This window comes from Tubulanus polymorphus, chromosome 4 (assembly GCF_964204645.1).
Source record: "Tubulanus polymorphus chromosome 4, tnTubPoly1.2, whole genome shotgun sequence".
NCBI classification, from domain to species: Eukaryota; Metazoa; Nemertea; class Palaeonemertea; order Tubulaniformes; family Tubulanidae; genus Tubulanus; species Tubulanus polymorphus.
In genome coordinates this window covers 20,808,637-20,831,719 of record NC_134028.1, presented here as the reverse complement: position 1 = coordinate 20,831,719, position 23,083 = coordinate 20,808,637, and the positions used below count along the sequence as shown (strand labels likewise).

The 23,083-nt window shown below is 39.1% G+C and overlaps 1 protein-coding gene across 1 annotated transcript; it reads left to right on the top strand.

Moving 5' to 3' along the window:
* The first annotated feature begins 2,918 nt into the window (after nt 1–2,918).
* On the top strand, nt 2,919–22,883 carry LOC141904413 (uncharacterized). Its single transcript, XM_074792999.1, has 17 exons — nt 2,919–2,969; nt 7,145–8,088; nt 11,683–11,822; nt 11,908–11,987; nt 12,798–12,920; nt 13,205–13,359; nt 15,857–15,971; nt 16,213–16,449; nt 16,726–16,989; nt 17,317–17,502; nt 17,936–18,115; nt 18,794–18,979; nt 19,519–19,678; nt 20,813–20,994; nt 21,303–21,641; nt 22,089–22,233; nt 22,777–22,883. The coding sequence occupies exons 1-17, from the start codon at nt 2,919–2,921 to the stop codon at nt 22,830–22,832; spliced, it is 3,543 nt and encodes a 1,180-aa protein (XP_074649100.1). The 3' UTR covers nt 22,833–22,883.
* Nucleotides 22,884–23,083: the final 200 nt, after the last annotated feature.

The window sequence follows — 23,083 nt, the reverse complement described above, 5'->3', positions numbered from 1 at the left end:
ACACATGTCCTCATTGACTGTGAAGAACAAATTCTTGATGACAGGATTAGAGAGAAATCCTACAATAAATTTCGCCAAACATGAAAATTTCCTAAATATAAGTCGACATTTCGAGCAACCTCGGCAAAAGAAAGACTATTAGCCATCATCAGGCGTATACTGATGATGGCTGATTGAGCGAAACCGTATTGAGCGGAAACGTTGCTCGATTTCTTATGCGCCAAAAACGCGCCTCACAGTACGCACGTGACACGCTTAAGATCCCACTTAGATTGAAGACCTATCGCATCTCCACATGGTAGACCTTTTTGCAATAACATTTACTGTTATTACTGTCATTTAAGATTATCAAATCCCTCAAATGTATAATTATAGAATTAACTTAGCAGCATCTTTTGCCTGCGTAGATTGTATCTGTTGAATGTTCCTATGTAAATACACTTTGAATTGAATTTAATTGAATCGATGTGCCTACACTGGCCAGTAACATCGACAGTTCAAGAAGGATCTATGTATATTATATCAAGAAGGATCTATAGCATATTCAGCCCTCTTAGACTCTCTTCCTCTCTTTTTCCTCTCGTGCTGATGGAAGTTCTGTGTAGCGATTGCTTCCTGGCGGGCGAAAGATGTCACCAGCAATTATCACCTATTATTGCCACGGATTCTACCACATTTCCGACTCTTGAGTGTCACTATAACATTTCATAAACATTCCCTATAAATAACAATTCGATACCATGGATACTTTTTAATATTATTTATTCAAACAAATACAAGATAATATCACCATAGGACTGGCAGTCGAATGTTTACTCAGTTATCAAAGTTGATGAAGAAACCGGCTTGATCATCACATAAAAATAAATCTATTGTTCAAACGTTTCGAAGTTTGTGAACAGTTTTTATAAATCTCATCATCAGAGGATCGGAAATTAATGTGTTCGTTTTCCTGACGATGAGATTGTTACATATCATAATTATTGTGGGTTTGTTTATGAAGATTATCACGATGCTCAATTCCTAGGGTCATCCACCGCTTTAAAACAGTTGCATACATTTTGACCAAGTGCTGCAAGGCCCCCGATGCACCCGAGGAGTAGGCAACTTGCTTTTTCTAAATGCGCGTGACGTGAAAATCTAAAAATATGATAGATCATAAGTTTAATGTCGATGGGTCAATCACAATACTGGGATTGTTCGGTCCAGATATCACAATACAGGGATTGTCCTGTCCAGATGTCGCAATACTGGGATTATCCTGTCGAGATATAGACGAAATAGTTTGCTGCTGTGGCACGTGATGTATGGAACACTTCCTAAATTTCATATATACAATCTGATTTACGATCGAAAATGCAAACATTAAATAGTTTGTAGTTAATCTAGTTGTCGGGTTGATCGAACCCGTGCGAATTTCCACAATACACGAAATACAACAGGGTAAATTGAATAAGCAAAATAGAATTGTCGACGTGATCAAAGTTCGTAGCGATCTTCCGACCGACTTGATATTCGGCAATTGTCCCAAATTCGGAGTCGCCCGATTCATCTTTCCCATGTTACATCTGTGGCGGTGAGCTACGTAAAAAATCTGCGCGTCCGCGACCGCTATGACAACGGCAACAATTGAAACGCTTACGGGTGTAATCAACATAACATTTAAGTCGTCGACAAAAATTGAAATCACAATTCCAATAGTTGAAGATAAAAGCCAGACGCACAACAGTAAGCATATAATCTTTTTACGCGTAACGATAGCCGGAAAACGCAACGGAAAGTTTATCTTCAGGCTACGATAGGCAACAATGCACACCAGTGTCCCCAACAGAGCGAAACGTGATGTATTCCACAAACAAATCACCAATGTCTTGACAACGTCCTCTCCGCCCAACCCACCGTTGATGATCGCCAAACGGACAACGTGCAACAATAGAACCATACCAACCGCTACGTTTGCCAATCCTAGACTTAAATGTAGTAATAACGTATCTTTTTTTCTGATCATTATAATCCTTATGATAATTGCGTTCCCGATAAATATTGCTAATATAAACGATACCGGCAACAAAACGGATTTGAACCAGGCGACCATGTTTTATTTAGAGATTCAACCGCAGTTATCGTTATCGCGATAATATATTCTCTTTCTTACAAATTAATAAACTTCTATACATATTTATTTGTCGCTTGGCGCGCGTTCAAATGATACGTGTGACGTAATCAAGTACTGGCCAATCCCCAGTGGCGGACGGGGCTATGATATTGGACTCTTCCAGCGGACAGCATTTATCGCACTGCAAACTCGGAAAACTGTTATCAATCATTTGACTATAGATAAAGCTTGAGTTTAATTCACAAAATGAAATATTCAAGAGGAATTTGGGGATAATGTAAAACCTTTTCGAACGTTTTGATTGGGAATGAATAATTTCAAAATGTTCTGGGAAACTCGCGAGTTTAGAACACATTTTCAATTCTGGCATTTCACAGAACAAGTTTGATTGTTTACATGTATCATAAAGATTTCAATGAAATTGTTAAGTCATTCTGTTATTGAGACCTGAGCTGATTTGTTTAAGGGTTCGTTCCCTGGATTGAGTGAGCCATTGCGTACTGGTGTTAAATCCAATGACTACACAACTGTCTAATCTGACCTGGGCGTAGTTACCGTACAGTCGTGACTCGTGTCCAAAATGATCTTAGATCTAAAGGTTGGACATAGTTGTTTATTGGCTATAGAACTATAAAACCCGGTCATAAAATCTATCGGAAACGATAAATATATTTGTTTACGATACAGCCGCCGAGTGGCGCTTATACCGCCACTGCAGCTGACGCTTTTCACAAACTCCACAGTGTTTACCATGGTAACGTTTGGCATATTGAACCAGAAATGATTTTATCCCAGTGAAACGATGGATAAACACGTTAAATTTGATAAAGACTCCACTGTATTGTCGTTGAAGGTATGTTACCTGCTAAATTCAAATCGCACCATTTATCACATGCCTTAGTGGAGAAACGGAAACTATAACGTGCTAATTGGATTAGGTTTCACAGTTGTACTTACAATCGTTTTGTCTCAATTTTCTGTCGAAATCTGATCATTCTGGAATTTTCCTGAGCATTACAGGGAAAAAATTGGAATTCATTTTCTGTAGATTCATTCTTTTGTATACAATAAAACCTGTTGGACAATCGCTGAAAAGGCGCTGAAATTTCTTTTTATTAATAATTCACATCTACGAATTATGTTATCGGTGGCTACGTTATGAGAAAATCCAAATCAACGTCGTTTGCCGCCATATTGGAAATAATTTTTTTTCGAATGATCGAAACTCCCATTTCAAATTCTTAGATTTATCTAACATGGTTCTGAATAGTACGTACTATGAATAGTACGTAATACAACAACGTATGTTTGCCATCGTTTGAATCAAGAAAATATGGTGCCGTATGACCAGTATTTTTACGTCAAAGGTCAAATGCCTCTAAATCCTTCTTTCCGCGGGATGTGCATTCCAAATGATGTATTTTTTGTATATTATATAAACATGACGACGCTCAGTTCCAACCGATAGAAAAAAAAATCACTATAAATCTAATAACGCGACTCATTCGACCAACATAGTGTTCTTGTGGCAAGTGAGGATCCCCTTGGTGTGTCATTCGGACAACGATGCCGGAATTTCTTCTCGGATCAATTCACGGATTCAAGGATCCATTGGTTCGAATTGTGATTGCGGGAATATTTCTATGTCTCCAAGAGAGGCAAATCAAAACCTTGAACCTAGTACTATTACCTCGAGTGGCGCTAACCTTGAACCTAGTACTATTACCTCGAGTGGCGCTCAGAGGGTCAATTTTTGAAGAACGCGAAAATGTATTTCTCATACGCTCCGCGATATTCTGGATCGGTACTTATGATGAACATTGAATGTAATATTTAGTGAAGCGTTGATAATCTCTGTTAGCAACAGGTGCACCGGTCAGGTGCAGTGTCAGTTGCACGTAGCGAACCAAGCAGCTTCCAGCCATCTGAAATTACGGTTAGCGGTAAAAATCTCCATAATAAAAATCCCCTCGGTATAAATCCCCAATTCTTCAAAGTAGGTAAAAATCCCCCTCCTTTTGAATGCAATCTAAGTAGATACAATCTTAAGGTCAATTGATTCATATTATTGATACATATATCCAATTTATTCATATTTTTCTGTGGAACACCATAAGGATATCATGAGCATACAAACTATAGTACACACTATTTGCATTAAAGCATACAAAACAATTAACAGTTCATTAGTACCAAATTAGAACTTAAAGTTATCACACAGCTAGGGTTCATCGCACATTTCAAATATACACTAGCTTGTATCTGAAATATTTCAAATTAGAAGTTCATTATTTCTTACAATTCATGGCATCGCACAGCTCAAATATCCCACAAGTCCTCAAAATTTCACGGTGAAAAAATATTCCAGTTCGAACTGTAAGATATTACAAATAAAAAGTTCATTATTAAAGTTCAAAACTTCATTTCATTATCATAATATTAATTCTAACAATTTATTTTATTCTAACAGTTTACTTAAGATATTGCAACGAAAGATTTCATCGCGCAGTTCAAACACATTTCAGTCTCACTGCGAATGAATAAAATTGGAGAAATATTTTGTTTTGAAATGTTCTTATAAATCACCAAGTGTGAATTTGTACCTAGTAAGAATATTTGGGATTTTTACTCAGGGGAAATTTACCTAGGGGATTGATTCACTGATCGAATTCACATCTTTAAACAAATTGCAATCAAAACGCCGTGTTTAAATGTTCGATAAGTTTGAGCGGCTTGATATCGTAGCTGGTGACGGAAAATCTGTTAACCAATTTTAATCATTTCCAAATCCCATAATCACCTTACTTTAACCATGGACTCTATAAAACGAATCCACGTTTAACTTTTACGTAAATCATTGAAATCTGAACACTGGTACCGAACACTAGTACTGGATACTGGGGTACTGAACACAATGGCGAAATAAAACACAATCAGATATTACTGTTTACTACTTATCATTTACCAAGAAATAGATATTGAATAATTAATGAACATCGCGTAATAAACTGCCCTCAGTCCGTGTGGTGTGTGTGGCTGAATTCTAAAATCATCAGTACAGCACTCAGTGCACTTCAAATAGAAGATCCACACGCACGCACGCACGCACGCACGCACAGTTCTACCATTGAACAAGAAAAATAACTTGACGGTTTATTGAGGATTTAAAAAATAGCACTATATTGACATTTCGGATATAGGTTTCTTCCATCTATTTTCATTTTCAGAGATTTATTTAAGTTAAACAAAGCTTAACGAAGTACTGATTGGAGAAGGTGGCCACCTGAATGAAAGAAGCAACTAGCGATTTAACTTTCAAGTATTTAAGTGGTGGATATTGCTGATAGTTAGAGAAGGTGGCCGCCTGAATGAAAGAAGCGACTAGTGTCAACATTCTTATGTTAGTTCCAAGACAAAGTATACGAAGTGTTGCCCTGTACACGTGACAAGTAATTCGAGTATCAATATATCAAAGAGTATCGTAATGACAAATACCAATAATCTGATAATAATCTAATTTAGATTCCACATCAATATTTCACATATTTAGATGATGTAAGTCTGAACAATAGAATGATATAGAAAGGCGTGGTGGTTTAAGAATGATTGGTAATCGCAATTACATTATTGTAAACCGTTCAATGAGCATTATTAGTAACAATGCCTGTACGGCTTCTGTGTCGTCCATTGCTTTCGATCTAAAAGATATGTCTTATTTTACGTGGGGAACTCAATGGTTTCCCGTCGCCAAAACCTGCCGGAGACAAATTAGAAGCAAAAATCAGGGTTAGATTGTGGAGGAAACAACATATTTTGAAGGGTTTCCTCGATTCGAAGTTTTGTTTTTCTACCCCTATATTTAGATTTTATTCCAACGCTTTCTTTGCTTGTATTTTTCTCTGATGCCTGGTCGGTGCACGTCTTATAACGTTATTTTAGTACAACACATTTATTTTTTTGGCAACAAAGTTTTTTTCGTTTTAGCAAAAAATAACTTTTGAAGAAATTCAAAAAGAATAATATGGATGAACAATATCGCGATTGATGATATCTAATATTAATTTTTCGAAAGTAAGCTTATCTCCTGCATTGAGAATTCATCGGTATATTCGTGGCCAAATCTAGTTCTATTGGGCCAGGATCGCATCTTGAATTAGGAAATCAATGGAATCTTTTTATCATTAAGAGACTACTAGGTTCTGCTAAATAAATTATCGTTTGTGGAATATCCGATCATCTTCATCTCTGTAATTCGGCATGATTTGGTATCCCTTACAAACTCAGACACCTGCCGGGAGCAAACCAGCGGTTTAGAAATCGGAAATCGAATAACAATATGTAATTGAGTCGTTTTTTAAATCAAAGTACATAAGTAATTGGAAATTCCGTTTTCGGTTCATTCAGACAGTCGTCAATCCAGTCTGAACCGTATGGTGGCTGATAAGGGCCAAATGCTTTAATTTTCACACGACCTCGATTATAGAAAAACACAAAACGAAACTTATAGAGCAAAAACGAATTTTACCGCGCAAAAACGAAAATATTCGTTTTTGCTCTATGATTTTTCGTTTTTGCACCCTAGCAAAAACGAACTTTCGTTTTGCTACCGCACAAAAACGAAATATTATAGCGCAAAAAAGGAAAATATTCGTTTTTGCTCCATGATTTTTCGTTTTTGCGCCATAAAATTTGTTTTTGCTCTATAGGTTTCGTTTTGCGTTTTTCTATAATCGAGGTCGTGTAAAAATTAATGCATTTGGCCCTTATCAGCCACCATAGAACCGGCAAGCAACTGGTGGGTATTTATTTTGTACAGCCGCCTTAATTGATCCAGATTTGGAATTGGCTATAATAGATTGAGATCACACGATTATGATTTTTGCATTTGTGACACATGATCGTTCATCTTGAAATAGAGATTATGACTTTCCCGTTTAGTGCGTGAATCCGAGAAAATTGGAAAATTCGGTTACGTCACTGATACACAGCCTGGAGTTTTGATGATTTTCTTATTTCTATCAATTGCAGGCGACTTTATCAAAGAATGTTGCAGTGGAGACCGTTGAATTCGAAGATTGCGAGAAACTCACTGATACCGATATCAGTTTCAGCTGTCACTTACTGAACCCAAAACTTAAAAATCTCATTATGAATCGGGTGACGTTTACTGAACGCGGTCTGGACGAAATCGTCAACAACTGTAAATTCATAAAATCGCTGAAATTCATCAACTGTCACGATATCGACCTAAACGTGATTCCATCCATAGCGAAACGATTGAAAAAACTCAGCCAATTGACTTTCGTTCGGACGAATTCGGTAGGCGTCGGAACTAGTCGGAAACGTTCGGCGGGAAACGAGGAAATCTTGAACGTGATCGTTCGTAGCTGTATCGAGGAGTTACACTCGTTAGCGCTCGTCGGGTTTCCGGAAATTAACGACATGGCCGTGAACTACGTCACGGAATGTTACGGAGATTTATCCGAGGTGATTTTCAACGAGTGTCCGCTGATTACCGACCAGAGTATGGTATCGTTAACGACAAGTTGTCGAGTTCTGAGGAAACTAGGATTCTCAGGAGCTGATCTAACCGATGTCGGCGTGTGTCTGATAGCTGACAGGTGCCCGAGGCTTATACACGCAGATTTCTCTTATTGTAAACGTATAACGGACCACTGTGTGACGTCACTGGCTCAAAAATGTTCTTTACTCGAACGGGTGAATTTTTCCGGCTGTCCGCGTTTAACTGATAAATCATTAGCGTCTCTGATTCGCTTTTGTCTCCAGTTAGAAACAGTAAACTTCAGTAAAACTAATATCAAAATCATACCACGTGATATTGTCTGCCTCAGTCGTCTGAAAGAATTAAACATCGCTGACTGCCCTCTATTGGTGAAACCTTCCCCAGATATTGCTCAATTAGACACAGACTCGCTGCTCGATTACTACAAACCGTTTTGCCTCAACTACAGGTAAGGGAACTTATTCAAGGCATCACGTACCAGGGACCGGTTTTGTAGACCAGTTTTAATTTCAGCCTCGTGGCCTCCGGTTGCGCGGCGAATATTTAGATTTGAGGCCCGTATAAGGACATCATAGTTCTATAGCACCAATTTAAATACGTCACAAACACGGTTCTGGGCTTAAACTTTACGCAAAATATGTCAATTAGATTAGTCCTGAGGTAATGAGTTGGATTTAGTCTATATATGAAACCGGTCCTGGGGTTTATGGACAGATAGGTTACTGGTCTTATTAGTAGGCCTACGAGGGGCAATTTTAGCACCAGAACATTAAATCAATCCGTTGAATGGTTTCGATCTGGCGTAATATCCGAGTAGCGCGATATTTCGTCGTGGATATCAGATCAGTGTCATCCGTCACCTCGAATCTTCCCCTTCAGTCATCGATCAGGTTTGTGTCGGAAAACGTTTTAATCAGAGAAAATGCAAGGGTTACACCGACTCTGAACACATTGGTTTGTAAAATGTCAGGTAATAGCCGACAGTTTCGTTGGACAGGTAAGTGTACCATCAATAAAGAATTCCCAATTATATTTTGAAATTGAAAAAAAGGAATCTCGGCTCCAACCTAGTTAACCTGCTGGCGCGTTACCAATGCACCCTCCGGTTACATACAAACGATTAGTGTAGGAGGTATGATTTGTATTTCGATGGACGGGTATGCTTGCTAGCTGTGTAGCACGCTGTGTGGGGTATAATGCTAGCTGCGTAGCTCGATCGCTGTGAGGTGTATTCTAGCTGTGTAGTTCGATGTGAAGGGTATGCTTACGGAAGCGATAAAGGGCCTCGAGTAGTCGCGTTCCAACTCGACAAGTCGCCATATTTATGTCGACGTATCGCGATATATCGCGTCAAGTCGACATGAATATGTCGACATATCGTGAAGTTTTCACGACAAATTTCGCTTTTTCGCCCATTTTCCACGGGACAAGCCGTCATTTGAAGACACGTCGAAATGTAAGATGAGGACGCCAGTCATATGACGACTGAGTTTCAAGTCGTCATGAATATGTCGACTTGTCGCGAGGAAAATGGTCGTGAAAACGAAATATGTCGTCAAAACGTCACGATATGTCGACATATTCATGTCGACTTGACGCGATATATCGCGATACGTCGACATAAATATGGCGACTTGTCGAGTTGAAACGCGACAACTCGAGGCCCTTTATCGCTTCCGCGTATGCTAGCTGCGAGGGGTATTCTAGCTGTGGAGCTCGGTGAAAGGGGTATAATGCTAGCTGTGTAGCTCGCTGCGAGGGGTATGGTAGCTGTGTAGTTCGCTGTGGGTTATATGCTTGCTAGCTGTGTAGCTCGATGTGAAGGCCGGTATGCTAGCTGCGTCTTGATAAAAGGGGCATTATTCTAGCTGTGTAGCTCGATGTGAGGGGTATAATGCTAGCTGTGTAGCTCGATGTGAGGGCTATAATCCTAGTTGTGTAGCTCGATGTGAGGGGTATGCGAGCTATGGATGAGCTCGTTGTAATGAACAATATTGTGAACGATCAGCTCTTAGATATATTGTGTCCTTGTTAACGGAAGAAACTGACTATGTGTTTTCACCTAAAGATATCGTGCATAAGGTCGTAATTAATTTTCTATCATATTACCACCACCAGCAGTAGCAGTAGCTCTGGGTCTGTATCAACTCCTTACAAGGTTTTCACTCCAAATCGATCGTAACATCGCGTCACAAATACAGGTTACAGGTCACGTGACTGGTCTCATTATCTGATGCAATTATCCCTGCAGGTATAAATACCTGCTAATTTCCGTTACGACGAGAATGAAGTTCTAATCAAGGACTTGATCATTCTAATTATTACGTTTACATACCTGTACATATCCAACGCCAGAAAAATTGTACACACTCGTAACATACCAAATTTATCGATGAAACGATTATTGGTATTCAAATTTGTCATTGTACCGTACTATCGGTCACATTCATTTTGTTTTTTTTTTTTGGTTGTAAATACAGGTTTGAGATCTGTAGCTCTGAAGTTGGTCAATTAGAGCACAACTGACATTGGTAGTGACATTTAAAACGGCATCTATCATCCAAGCGATGGTTGACTCATTGTAATCTCATAACACTTCCCTGCTTAAACCAACTTTGAGTGAATATATGAACCCTGAGTTTTTAATCATAGTCAGGATAACTGATAATGAACTGATTTTCCAGTCAAATTTAACCCAAGATCAGAGGAAATGTTTGTTAACGGGTCGTTAAATGACTTATCGAGTCGTTATTTCGTAGCCAGACGATAGGTTGCTTTTTGACGATAGGTACTTTTGAGGTTGCTCAAAAGTAATCGTATCGTTAAAACTCCCAAACCAGTCGTTACATTTTTTACCTCCTGTAGTCACGTAATCCCCTTAACGCGGCCATTTATCTTAATAGAAAATGGCACATCAACAACATCTATGGTGAAAATTATGATAATCTGTCTGTTAATGGCCACCAAGAGCCTGAGCTGTCGGATGAAGAGCTTTGAAACGCGACCATTTTAGGAGATGGTTGAAAAAGGCCGCGTTTAAAAGGGCAATCACCTGTGAAGAGAACTTGACGTTTTCTTTACCTTAACGTTCTAGAATAGGAGCATTTTCACTTGAACGGCAGCTTGGGAATGAAGGTAGCCATTTTTTGAGTGAGATTCTAAATGACTCGTTACAGGGTTTTAACGACTGTGGTTGTAAGCCGCCGGTTTTTCGAGCGGTTTTTTTTAAGCGACACTTTTAACGCGGATGTGAACTAACGTTAGGGATTTCAACCGGTCGTTAAGCTTAGCGACTAGTTAAAATTAACATACTTATGAGCACCCTGCACTCTACAAATCTTAATTGAATATTTGACGCTGAATAAGACTAATGGGATATTGGCACGAACCAGATGGCGCTACAATACACTAAGTTATTACGTAGTAAAAATTAGTTCATTTTCAATGAACTTAGAACTGGATTTTTAGGCTCACAAATGGGAATGTCGTCTAATAAGTTATCAAATAAATATAAGATTGGCGTTCCCAATAAGTAAATGGTATAGTTTTATTAGAAATTGATTTACTAATGAGAAAAGTTCACTCGAATTTAATTGAAATGTAGAAGAAATTGAAGCGCTGTAACCGAGTAACCTAGCGTTGCGGGTATCCCATTCAGCGGCGTTAGAAGTGCAGCGACTGCAGTGGAGAAAGCCGCGGCAATGATTTACTGAATGACGTTTTTTTTCTTTGAATACCACGTTTTTGAAGAAATTAAGTAAATTCGCCGCGACAATATTCAGAGCATGTCCGAAATCGGCATTTAATCGAAATTAGCTTTTAGCGAAATTTTCTGTTTTTAAATCTTAAAATAGGGATTGTCCCCGTTATTTATCAATTTAGTTGGTAAATTTTGTTTGATTTTTCGATTGAGTGTCCCTTACAGACCCACCACACCTGCCGGGAGCGAAACAGGGGGTTAGCTTGTTTTCAATGGCATCGAAAACAAGCTAAATTCTAACTACATAATGAAATCTACCAACTGTATTTGTTATTCCTATAGATTGAAGGTGTTCATGATGGGTGATTCTGAAAGCGGTAAAACCAGTTTAATAGAATCAATAACGACGGGTACCACGAAACTTCATAACTCACCGACAGAAGGCGTTGATGTCACGTGTTGGTACCCGTTCCGCGAAGGGGGTGAGTATATGCGCTGGTACGATCTCGGTATATTTCTGAAATAAACGGCTATTTATTGTTATTTGAGATATTTTGAACACCCCAGGTGTCGCGGTACCAGAGGTTGAAGTATGCGGGGCACGGAAGAATCTTCGGTTGGAATTTTGGGATCTGTCGGGGCGTCAGGTGTGTTGAATATTTACTTTTTGGTAAATCTAAGTTTCGTGGAAACGTGTCTCCATTTATGGGTTTGTAAATGGTCCGAGTATTCTCAAATTCACAACATCATGCAGAAATACAATATCATTATAATATCACTATGACATTCACAAATCATTACTTAACTCTTCAAGTATCATTCAGTCTAAGCTATTCACTTTTTGCCAGAATTCACTTGTAAAAAATGTAATTAATAGTAGTACATCTATGGTGGCTGATTCGGGCCATACTAAAATATTTTTTTGTACGACTAGAGGAACGATAAAAAATTTTCACATTGACTCATTTTTGGTTTTCTTGCGTGAGAATACACAAGATATTTTTGTTTACTTTTAGTTACTGGCCAGTCAGAAACATTTTCAGACCAAAATGTTTTGTTTTCTCGCGCGAGAAAACCAAAAATCGGGCCAATGTGAAAATTTCCTATTAGTTGCTGTGTACTAACATATTCATAATCTTATGCTGAATTTCGTGTAACTATAATTACGAGGTATATACCTGTTGTAATTTCTGCTATGGATGGACCATTGCGCATTGACGTTGTATTTTCGACGGGCTACTTTTAATTTGTGAGAAAATTGATCGTTGTATTTGCGAGAAAAATCATTCGAGACCTATCTCTTCGTCAATTTACGGACTAGATGGCGATACTCCCGAGTAAAATACCCGTCGATGAACTTGGTCGATCTATCGCTAAGAAAACACTTGTGTGCAAACAAACGGCTGACGTTTTTCGAACATTCGTATATTCTATCGGATGTGATCATTTTTGTATAGTTAACTCAAGGCGCTCATCAGATCTATATGACACGGGATATTTTGTTCGTCATCGTTTGCGACGTCACTGATCAGGTTAGCTGTGATAATATACTACTCTGTGTGAACTCTATACAAGCTAAGGTAAGATATGCCACTCGCCGTGGAGCCGATTGCCCCGAGCGCAGGCATGCCCGGACTTGCCACGGGGCCGATGCCTCGGATTATGGCTTGCCTCGACGATCACGTGCCCCGCGTGGGCGAGCTTAAATTTTCCCAACTCCAATTCATGCGATGACTTTCCGTAATTCACTTGCTGCGTCGGAGAAAGATGCACCGGTCTCATCCGAGGAAAGCGCAGTTTACTGTAGGATCACGTCGACTTTTCCAACTCAAACTTTTAAGTATTTTGCGTTACGTGTTTTCAGGTTCCCGGTGGTATTATTATCGTAGTGTCGAGCAGGCGCAATAAATGTACGGACGAAAACGAGATCAAAGAGATACACCGCAACATTCAAAAACAACTGACTAATATGGAGACCAATCAGGTGTCTGCTATTTCGGATGAAATAGAATACTTAAAGTAAGTTTAGATTACATATCTAAGTAGGAAATGAATGCAAATTGAAATGTGGCGAAATCTTGTTTATTCGGTAAATCAAGGAAAACGCGTGTTATTTTCCGAGTAGCGCCCCATACAAATAATGCATACCAAGGCCGCGATCACACGGAGACGATTTGGCCCGGGCAAAATTGGCACGGATCAGGCTCGAGCCAAATTTGTACCGTGTCTTAGTAGAGAGTGCGTTCGCACGTAAACCACTCACTCGATACTAAACAATGTTCAAACGAAGCGAAGTGGATTATTTCCGGTACCAGTTGCAATAAAAAACGCAATCATTTATCCGATGAAATGGTCCGACGTTTTCAGTTGGGCCAAATTTGCCAGTGCCTCTTTGGACCGGGCCCATTTGCCACCCGTGTGAACATTTGTTCCGGGCTAAATTTGTTTTTATGGCTACATTTATGCATACAATATTCCTCACTAGGCCCAGAGATACAGGCTACATGCACTTTGTGGGAGAAAGATAAAAAAAAACTATGAAAAATTTGAGGTTAAGCTCAATGACCAGACGTTAAGGTGGTAAACGTAATTTCTACAATAAATGTCTAGATCTAACCATAAACCAAATGCTGTCTGTAATCACCCCACGTACGTTGAATGGATTTAATTTAGTTGTTATTTCCTATATTCCGATTTTAATCCCACTAAAGGCGCTTTTAGTAGGATTTAACTGTTATTTCCTTACTTAGAACTCTTTGGATTAAACGGAGTTAAGTGTCTTTCGTTCAGCAGTTCACAACGGTGTAGTTACGTTGCTTAAACGGCTATTGTTGGCCGCGGTTTTGCGAGAGGCAAAAGATATAAACGCACAGGGCCGGATCGAGGAGCAGAATTTGTAATGAAAATTACATATATACGCTGTCTTATTAGTTGTGGGTGCAAAAAGTGCCCTGAAAAATATTGCCGTTGTATTTTCAATAGGACACTGGAAAATTGTGACGGGAGCACGTGCTCTCTGTACTGTCCCGTTTGGATCCGCCCCTGACCCAACCGCGAAATAGCTGGATCGCGGCCCTGCTTATGTCGTCTCGGCTGCGCTTGATTTCCAGCAACTGAGCTCGAGTAGAACGCGCACGAGATAGTGTAGAAAAACGAAAACCACACCGATTCTCATTAGATCATCTAAATCAACCATCAATTCGTTCATATCTGAATCTATATATAAAACTCCCTTTTCATTCCACGCGGGGAACCCCATAGGAAAAATTGACGGAAATATCGAGTCATTCATTGCGCTATTAGAAACTAGAATAATTAATCGCTAGACGACTCTCAGCGTAGAGCGAACGAGTTACTCCATTTTATCATTCCTCTCTTAATGAGACACAAAAAAAGATATCATCGATACGTTACCGTGGTTACCGTAAATACGATATCTTAACGAAGTGATAAGTTTTCTAAATGTGGAGGTATCGAGGGAAGGAGGAAGGGTGCAGGCGTGCCGAAAGGTAGCGAACGAACCCCCTCTTATCTTCAAAGCGTCCTCCAAAAAGTCAATATGAAAACATTTATGGGTCAAGATTTTTTGGGTCACGATTTCGGATACAATTGACATATATAATTTAGAAAATGAAAAGTAATCCATTTCTCAAATGATTTATTCAGGTACCCCCATGCACTTCACATTTCAACGATCTGTCCCTTTTTAATAGGGCAAACGGTTGAAAAGTGTGTCCGTTTTCTTGGAAAAGAACCGCTCCTCTAAAATGCTAGAGAAAGCTGACGAGGAAAGTGGATGCTGCAAGAGTTCTATAGGGTGGATAATGAGAGATGGAGGTTGAGTTAATTTAGCAGAAATAATTCTTATTGATAATGAACACGTTACGCTATCCGGCTTACTCGCGCTATAACGTATTTTCGTTCGGATTCGCGCCCGTCTATGTTTTTCATCAATTATCAATGAGGTAATTATCTCTAATCCCCCCCTACTGTGACGTCAATGAATGCAACCAAGACGGCTTATTACTTGGGATAGGATAAATTACATAATTCCGGGTAGCCCAGTGCCGGTGTCTGTGGTGTCTGGTACTATGTTTTAAAGCGGGATTGTCTGCTGCCTTTTATTACCGCCTTGAAAAAATCACTCTAAAGCGCGGAACGTGAACTAAAATCCAATAGTAATGATTACAAGCGTTACACCCCTCTCCATTCCCCTTAAAAAACGAACTAAATAACCTTTGCGCAAATGCCGCGGTCAGTGCGCAGAAAATAATGCCGTATCCTAAGGGATGACGACAAACTAGCAGCAACATTTGTCTGTCTAAATTCTCGAGAGTCAGTGTCAATTGAGACTGGACTAGATCAAGTTCCACAGTTCTGGACCAAGTTCGATCCACAGCTACTCGTCCCGGTTCCACCCAGCTCCACAGTCCAGTTCCCAGTTCGAACCACAGTTACTGGACCCGGTTCCACTCATTTCTAATCGTTCATTTTCTGTTTTTATTCTTTTCTTTAGATCGCTTCAATTGAATCCTAATATCGATAATCGGATCGATAATCTACAGTATTTGTTGTACAAAAGACCGATATTTCACCACGAAATTCTCTCCGTTGATCTCATTACTGGAAAGGTATCAAATCAGTTTTCTCATTTACTCTATCGATTTTACACACACGTCTGATATCAAATGACACAGCAGATCTAAAATCGGTTCTAAAGTAAATCTCTTTCGTCAATTATTGGTTAAAAGAATTTTCGAGAAAAATATCAATAATATCTTATTCAATAGAAAAATCTCGAATATCACAAATTATGTACTAATAAATTATGAAAACAAATATTAGACTACGATTGAAATGTTATTCTTGCAGGGTTTGGATAAGCTCGCTGAAGTATTAGTTAATCTATCACTGGACGTTCAGTTATTTCCGCACATAGTAAACCAGGTGGATTCGTCAACTGTGGAGTTATATAGCGAATTGTTGAAATTGAAACATTCTGGATGTGTATTACTGACTGGAGCTCAGATCAGAGATATAGCATTCACTGCTAGCTGTATTACTAACGAGGATCTATTTGAAAATCAACTCAGATTTCTACAAAATGCAGTAGGTATCGATATTGTACCTTCTCCTATTTCCCTAATCTACCCGAACCAGTTCTGCTCAGGATCCAGTTCCACAGTTCGCGTTAAGATTTGTCCCGAGGGTTATTGATAAAACATTTGTAATGAATTGATTCAAAACTCTCGAGTTTAGTCTTAATGGAGATTTTTGAAACTGGGATCTTTGGCTTTTTGGTCACATTAAACTCACAACAAGCGCTGTTGGAATCTTTCTTCTCGTTATCTAACGTTGTTGTTGTTATTGTTGTCTATGTTTTAGGGAGCTATTCTAGATATTCGGTTTAACATGTTTCCTGATGGGTTATATAACCATTTCGTCTGCCTCGATCCGTCCGCTCTCGCTAACTCCATCTGTCTACTGTTGATCGACGACGACAAAAAATCGTTCAAATTCGAATCTCGACGGTTCTGGCCACCAGGGGGCAGTGTTAGTAAACCCAACCCGTCGGTACTAGTAAGAGCATTGGAGGATATTCCATTACGGGGCGTTGTCAGGGAGATACTGTTTCCTCTGCTGTGGCAGGTAGGTAGACCTAGGGATAGCAATAAAAAAAAACTATGATTTAGGCCTGCACAATCAAAGTTGAATCAAAACCACACAACTGTGGAACTGGGTAAGCCCATACGATTGTGGAACTGGGTCAAGATGCAAAGAAAACCCACACAACTGTGGAAATTGGTGAGCCTACACAAATGTGGAACTGGGTTAGCTCATACAATTGAGGAACTGGGTCCAGGTTAAAACAAAACCCACACAACTGTAAAAAATAGGTCCAAATCAAACCCATACAATATGTGGAACTTGGTCCTGGTTTGATACGTCACGCATGTTTTTTGTGCTATTTTTTAGACTATTCCATTTAATGAAGATCAGATTCAGCTGATGATGAAACTTTTATGTCGATTGGGTATATTGATGCCTTATATACAGAATAAACCAATAGATAATGGTTTATCATTGAGTTTATTCCCGAATCTTTCATCGACCACTCAATACTATATAACACTAATGCGTCTACTTCCAAATCAAACACCGGTAAGTTAAATTACAGTAATCATCTTTAATCAATGATTACAGTATAATTCGTTTAATTTCAATCACCTCAAATAACTTGTTCTTCTACTAATATCTACGCATTTGATTGTTTAGGACTCGGTCCCATAGTTCTTTGAGTAACCCATCACTAAAAAATACACCCCGTACACTATACCACCAGATCACTAGACCGTTGGGAAAAATCAACCCGGACCTTGTGGTCCCAGATCTCCATCGTTGAATGCTCGTTGATAGAAATCCCGAAATTTACCGAGTTTACGTATATTTTAACGTATGCAGCCTGTTACGAGAGATATGATGGAACTGGCCTATAGTGCAGTGTAAACGTAACATAATCAAAACGTTCTGATTGCGAAAGACGTTTTAAGTAACTGATTGAAGAAAGTCTATCAAATCTTCATCTTCCTTTCAGCAATTAAATTGGACGCCAAAACCGTTCCCGGGCGATTTACAGATCACGTGGCGACTCGTGTTTCCCGTTGGGATTCCCCCGGGTTGTTTCGAGCGGTTGATTGGCTGTATTCACACATCACGTGCTTGCGAGTCATATCAATACACGTGGAAACGAGGCATGTTACTGAAAATAGCAGAGGTAAAGTAATTTGGATATGCAAATTAGGAGTGGGATTTGTGGATTATGCTGATCTTGCGCGGCATCAATCACTGACATCAGATCTAATAAAGGACCCAGTTGCACCAATCGATTTGTTTCTACTGTCAACGCTTTTAAGACCAGTCTCAGGTCATTTTGTTTCTATAGCGAATCTACAAATCAACGGACCAGTCTTAAAATTCTCTCTTTGTGAAAGCTAATAAAAAGAATTGGTTCTATAACCAAATTTTAAAACTTTTAAGAACAGTCTTCTCTTATTGTTCTGTCGGTCTAATAACAAAACCAGTCTTAGCTCATTTTTGTTCTACATGTATAACTTAATCGGATAAGATGAATGAATGTGCAACTGGGCCAACGATCTAAATCCATAAACGCGAGAAATTCCACAATAAATACAGCCAAAGAGAGAAACTTGAATATATGCATACTGATGATGGCTAATTGTCTTAAGCCGAAACGTTGCGAAAATACTATACAGTTCTATTCAAGTTTCTCGTTTTGGCTGTATTTAATATGGGATTTTTTCGCGTTTATTCATCATACACGGATATCCTGTTTTCATCTCGACTCACGGTCTAAAACCATTTTAGTTGAATCGGGCTGGTCTTTCTGAGTCATGAGTATTTTAATGATGTTTATTCTGTTTACACGTTTCAGGCAATAATCTGTATCCAATGTGAAGACACCCTGTATATAGACGTCAGTTGTAGAATGAACGCGGACAGTGAAGACAGTGGGTCCAATCGTCGACTGAACGCCGTGTCCGACGTCTGGGCACATTTATCATTCTTCATACAATTAATTGATAAGATACTCTTTGAGTGGCGAGGTCTTTATACAAAGGTAAGATTTGTCAGCTAAAATTAACAGAATCCTAAATAGAACGTAGAATGGCGTGTTACTAATTGAAAATGGAAATGAAATGCGCAAACCAGGGAAGTGTCATTACACTTCCCTTCCTAAGAGGCTGTGAATATGGCCTCCTTTGATGGTAAATGAAAATATGATATGATGATAAAAGACCCGTTGGGCTATTCCACCCGAGAAACTCACATATCCACAGCACGTGGAAAGTATCCTAGGAGCCACATAGTTCTCGGTCCATGATTAAGTTTAACTCAAGTTAATTAGTACATTTCCCACGTTTTCAATGCCGAGGACAGCGGGACTATCGTCCAGGAGAAGCTTTGTCGAAAGGGTAGAATTGCGGAGGATATGTGGGCCTACTCCAATTTTCTTTTTGTTACGTTTAACATGTTACATCGTCGATTTTTCGAGGGAGCACAGCCATTCTCGGTGAGGGGAGGGCCGGGGTCCAGAATAGAATAAACCAATAAACCAGTTTGTAATGTTACGCGTTAATCATTAATCATAATATGTAGGTGAATCTGATATCTTATGGGGATGTATTCTATGAAGAGGATGACGTCACCGATGAACCTGCTATTGACTTGTATAAGTGTCTAGAGGGATTGCCTATACTGAATGCATCTACGGACCCTGCAATTAATGTCAATTTAGATTTTCTGATACCAGATGAAGGTTAGTAAGACTGACACTGACTAGGCGTGGGTTCCCTATCCGGTACGCGGGTACCCGAATGCTTTAGAGGATAGTTAACGCAGTTTCAAACTTTATGAAACTGTATACCAAAGATTGCCTTTGCCCATTTGAGCTTATTGGCAGATTTGATCTTATCATGGATGTTTCTGAATTCACAGAATGGGATGTTAATTGGCTTAAATACATTATTAAGTAATGTTTTGACAGAGGTTCCTAGCGATCAGATGTTCAGTCAAGGCCTAGCCGATTTTAGATAACTCAAAGCCATGAACGTTATCGGCATTCAGACGTCCATGGTCTGTTCTATATAATAATTTACGATGTTTCAATATTCTTGGACCTAATAACTTGAGCTGTATATGAGTACTTTTGGATCTAGGTCTCGACTGTGCAACCAGGTTCAGGTTTGTATTTGTAAGTTACGCCACACTAAAAAATTCCCGTTACTCGGTCGGGGCAACCACCAAACTGGGTAGGTAGGTTTTTTTTCTTTTTATAGAAAAACAATTTTGGTATACTTTTGGAAATGGGGTAGGTCGCCGTAAATACACTTTTAACTGGACCAAACTTTTAGTTAGGAATATGATTAACAGCTAGTAGACCACAATGATTAATGAAAAAAATTAGGTGTTTTTACGATTACTTATTTTGAACATATTCCACGGAATTCCTGGAATTTTACAATCCTAGGTCGCCATCAATGTCCGATTAGCAAAGTTGTCTGAGCATGGCTGCACCATTTCCAGAATCAAATTGTTAAATCCGATGTTATAGAATATTTTTATGAAATTGATCTCAGCCGACATCACGATTTGAAAAAAGTATTTACGCGAATGGAGAGTTTGATAGTCGGACGGCCACATATATATTTTTGAAAAAAATTATTTCAACCAAAATTTGAAAAAGGGTGGGCAATTATATTCTATTCTGAAAATGATTATTTGAAACGACGAAATCTCGGGTTGGTCGGGCCTGAGAAACGGGGTTTTCTTTTCCTGTGGCCTTACAGAACTATTAAGACGGCCTTTCATACTGGTCTTAAAAATGAAAGGTTTGACTGCTCAACTGCCCTGAGTTCTTATTGTTTTGTAGTCGCTTTATTTTTGTTTTTAGTTTATGAAGTTCCCAGTTTGATTCATTGGTTGAGAAAATTAAACATCAGAAGAGAAAATCTCCTGTTTGCGATCAATGATGATAATCTATCAGACGAAACGCCGGGCACTAAATCGAATCACCAGCAGCCGTCGGAGGAAGAAAATAGTGGGTCAGAGAAACCGAGGAAGAAGAAAAAGAAGGTTTGGTTTGAGGAAATTACTTGGTCTAATAACTCGTTCAAAACTTGCGTTAACTTCACAGCAAGAACCCTAGGGCCCAGCTTAGTAGAACCAAGTGCAGCAGTCGTCTCTTAGAATCCGATGTTTAAAACATTCGAAATAGGAAATTAGTTGTAGAATTGAATGTATGGGCGCTATGGCGCTTGATTCAAAGTTAAGAGCTACACGTTTCAATTGTTTTTAGCAATTTTCAGTAAAATTGACCTTGGTTAATTCTATTTGCATAATTCAAATTTCTTGAGCTGCGATATTTCGATTTTGTATTTCAGAACGCAAACATCAAGTGGAAACTGGACGATTCCGAGAGTGGGATTATTTTTACACCGCACCATTCTCCTGAAGGGAATACAATAAACCACCCTCTTCCACAACCAGTTACCATGGATCAGTCAACTACCCCTCAGTCTATCACTAGTGATGACAGATTAACCGCTTCTACAGATACGGTCATTAGAAACCATTCCGAACAGGAACGGGAAGTCAGTCGTATGGCTTCCGGTTTCGTAGCGGCCATATTGGCTCAGTCTGTTGCTGATTTGATAGAAGAAGAATATAAGTGTAGCGAACAAAAGTCTGACTCGATACAAAGCGTTATCAATTCGGCTCAGGTTCGAATCCATTCCCTATCTTTAGACTATCAACGAAATATGAACCGTGTAACCGTCCAGATTGAGTTTGTTTGATAGGAGCCAGCAGTACGAAACATCTATACATTTTGCATTCAAAAGCGGTGGTCAATATAAATCGCGCGCGGTTTGCTTAGCAACATGGCCTTTTTCGATGGCCTAAATAACCTTCAAAAATTATGATTTCAATATGAAATAGGTATGTTTCGACATCAAGCGCGTGGCCACTCTTAAAATTCTTGGAACGCCACTTTGAGGGGAGGGGTTTGTATCGTGTGAATGGTTCCTTATCAAACGCCTATTCGTACCTATACCGACAGGGCCTATTCAAATTCATAAAAACTATGAATTTCTGATACGTTCAATCGTTATAAAGATGTTCGATTTTAGTATCTAGTGAAAGTTCATGAGTTCTATTTTCTACGTCAGGTCACAGCTGCTAAAGTAACGGCAGATGCAGCAGCAGCTACTCAATCAGGTGATATAGATGGCGCTGCTAAGGCGGTGCTAGGCGCGGTGAGGTCTGTAGATGTGGCCGTGCGAAAAGTTGGACGAGCACAAGCTATTGTAAAAGGTAAATCTTACAATAGGGGAGCTTTCGTAGCTACGTGGCAATCGAGGATCTAGCTTTTTGCGGGTGAGGGTCCACTAAATGGCGCTATTGGTTTCTAGGTTTTTGAGAATATCATTCCTATTACTTAGTAATATTTTCCCATAATCATGTCCCCATAATGCAAGTAATAGTTGTTGAGTAAAAGTATCATGAACTATGACAGAAAACGTCTTCATGCTTTCTTACCAATCTACACGAAGTATATTATAAATCATATATATTATGACTACGGTCATCCAAACTCTAGGATCGGGTTATAGTTTCTGGTTAGACCTGACCCGAGTTTTGACCACCGTTAAACTAGTTCATTTTCGATAGTCGAACATCAACTGAGAAACTGTGAAACTGGGATCAATGATAATATCAATTGTATGAATTAATATAACGTAGTTCACAAATATAGCTATCTGTCTGTGTGTAGGGATTTGATATGATGAGTCTATTGCAGTACCGGTTAACTCTTTCCATGCGAACTTCCTTAATAACTGTTTCACTCTCTTTCAGGAAGTCGTTGTTTACCAAACTCAATCACAAACAGTTGTACGTGTAATATCATGTAACCTTGACAGAAATGAAACCTCCACCTCACTGATCTTAAAACAATTTTCGATGTGATATGTAATATTCTTGCACTGTTAATGGTGTAGATAAAACAATCAATTTTCACAAGTGAAGAGATTTTTAAGAATTAGAAAGTTTTCAAAAGGCTTGTAGATCGATTTCAGTTTTACTGAACGTAGTCCCCCGTCCATATGTTGGATGACCCCACGTAGCTGGTGGCTGCGCTCCGTCATCGTGCGACTGTTTAGGA

What these genes read in the sequence shown, in the direction of transcription:
- LOC141904413 (XM_074792999.1), top strand. Translation starts at nt 2,919, where the DNA reads ATGGATAAACACGTTAAATTTGATAAAGACTCCACTGTATTGTCGTTG. An exon ending in GTACCCGTTCCGCGAAGGGG is followed by an intron (nt 11,823 to 11,907) that starts GTGAGTATATGC and finishes TGAACACCCCAG; the next exon opens with GTGTCGCGGTACCAGAGGTT. An exon ending in TTTTCTGATACCAGATGAAG is followed by an intron (nt 19,679 to 20,812) that starts GTTAGTAAGACT and finishes TTTTGTTTTTAG; the next exon opens with TTTATGAAGTTCCCAGTTTG.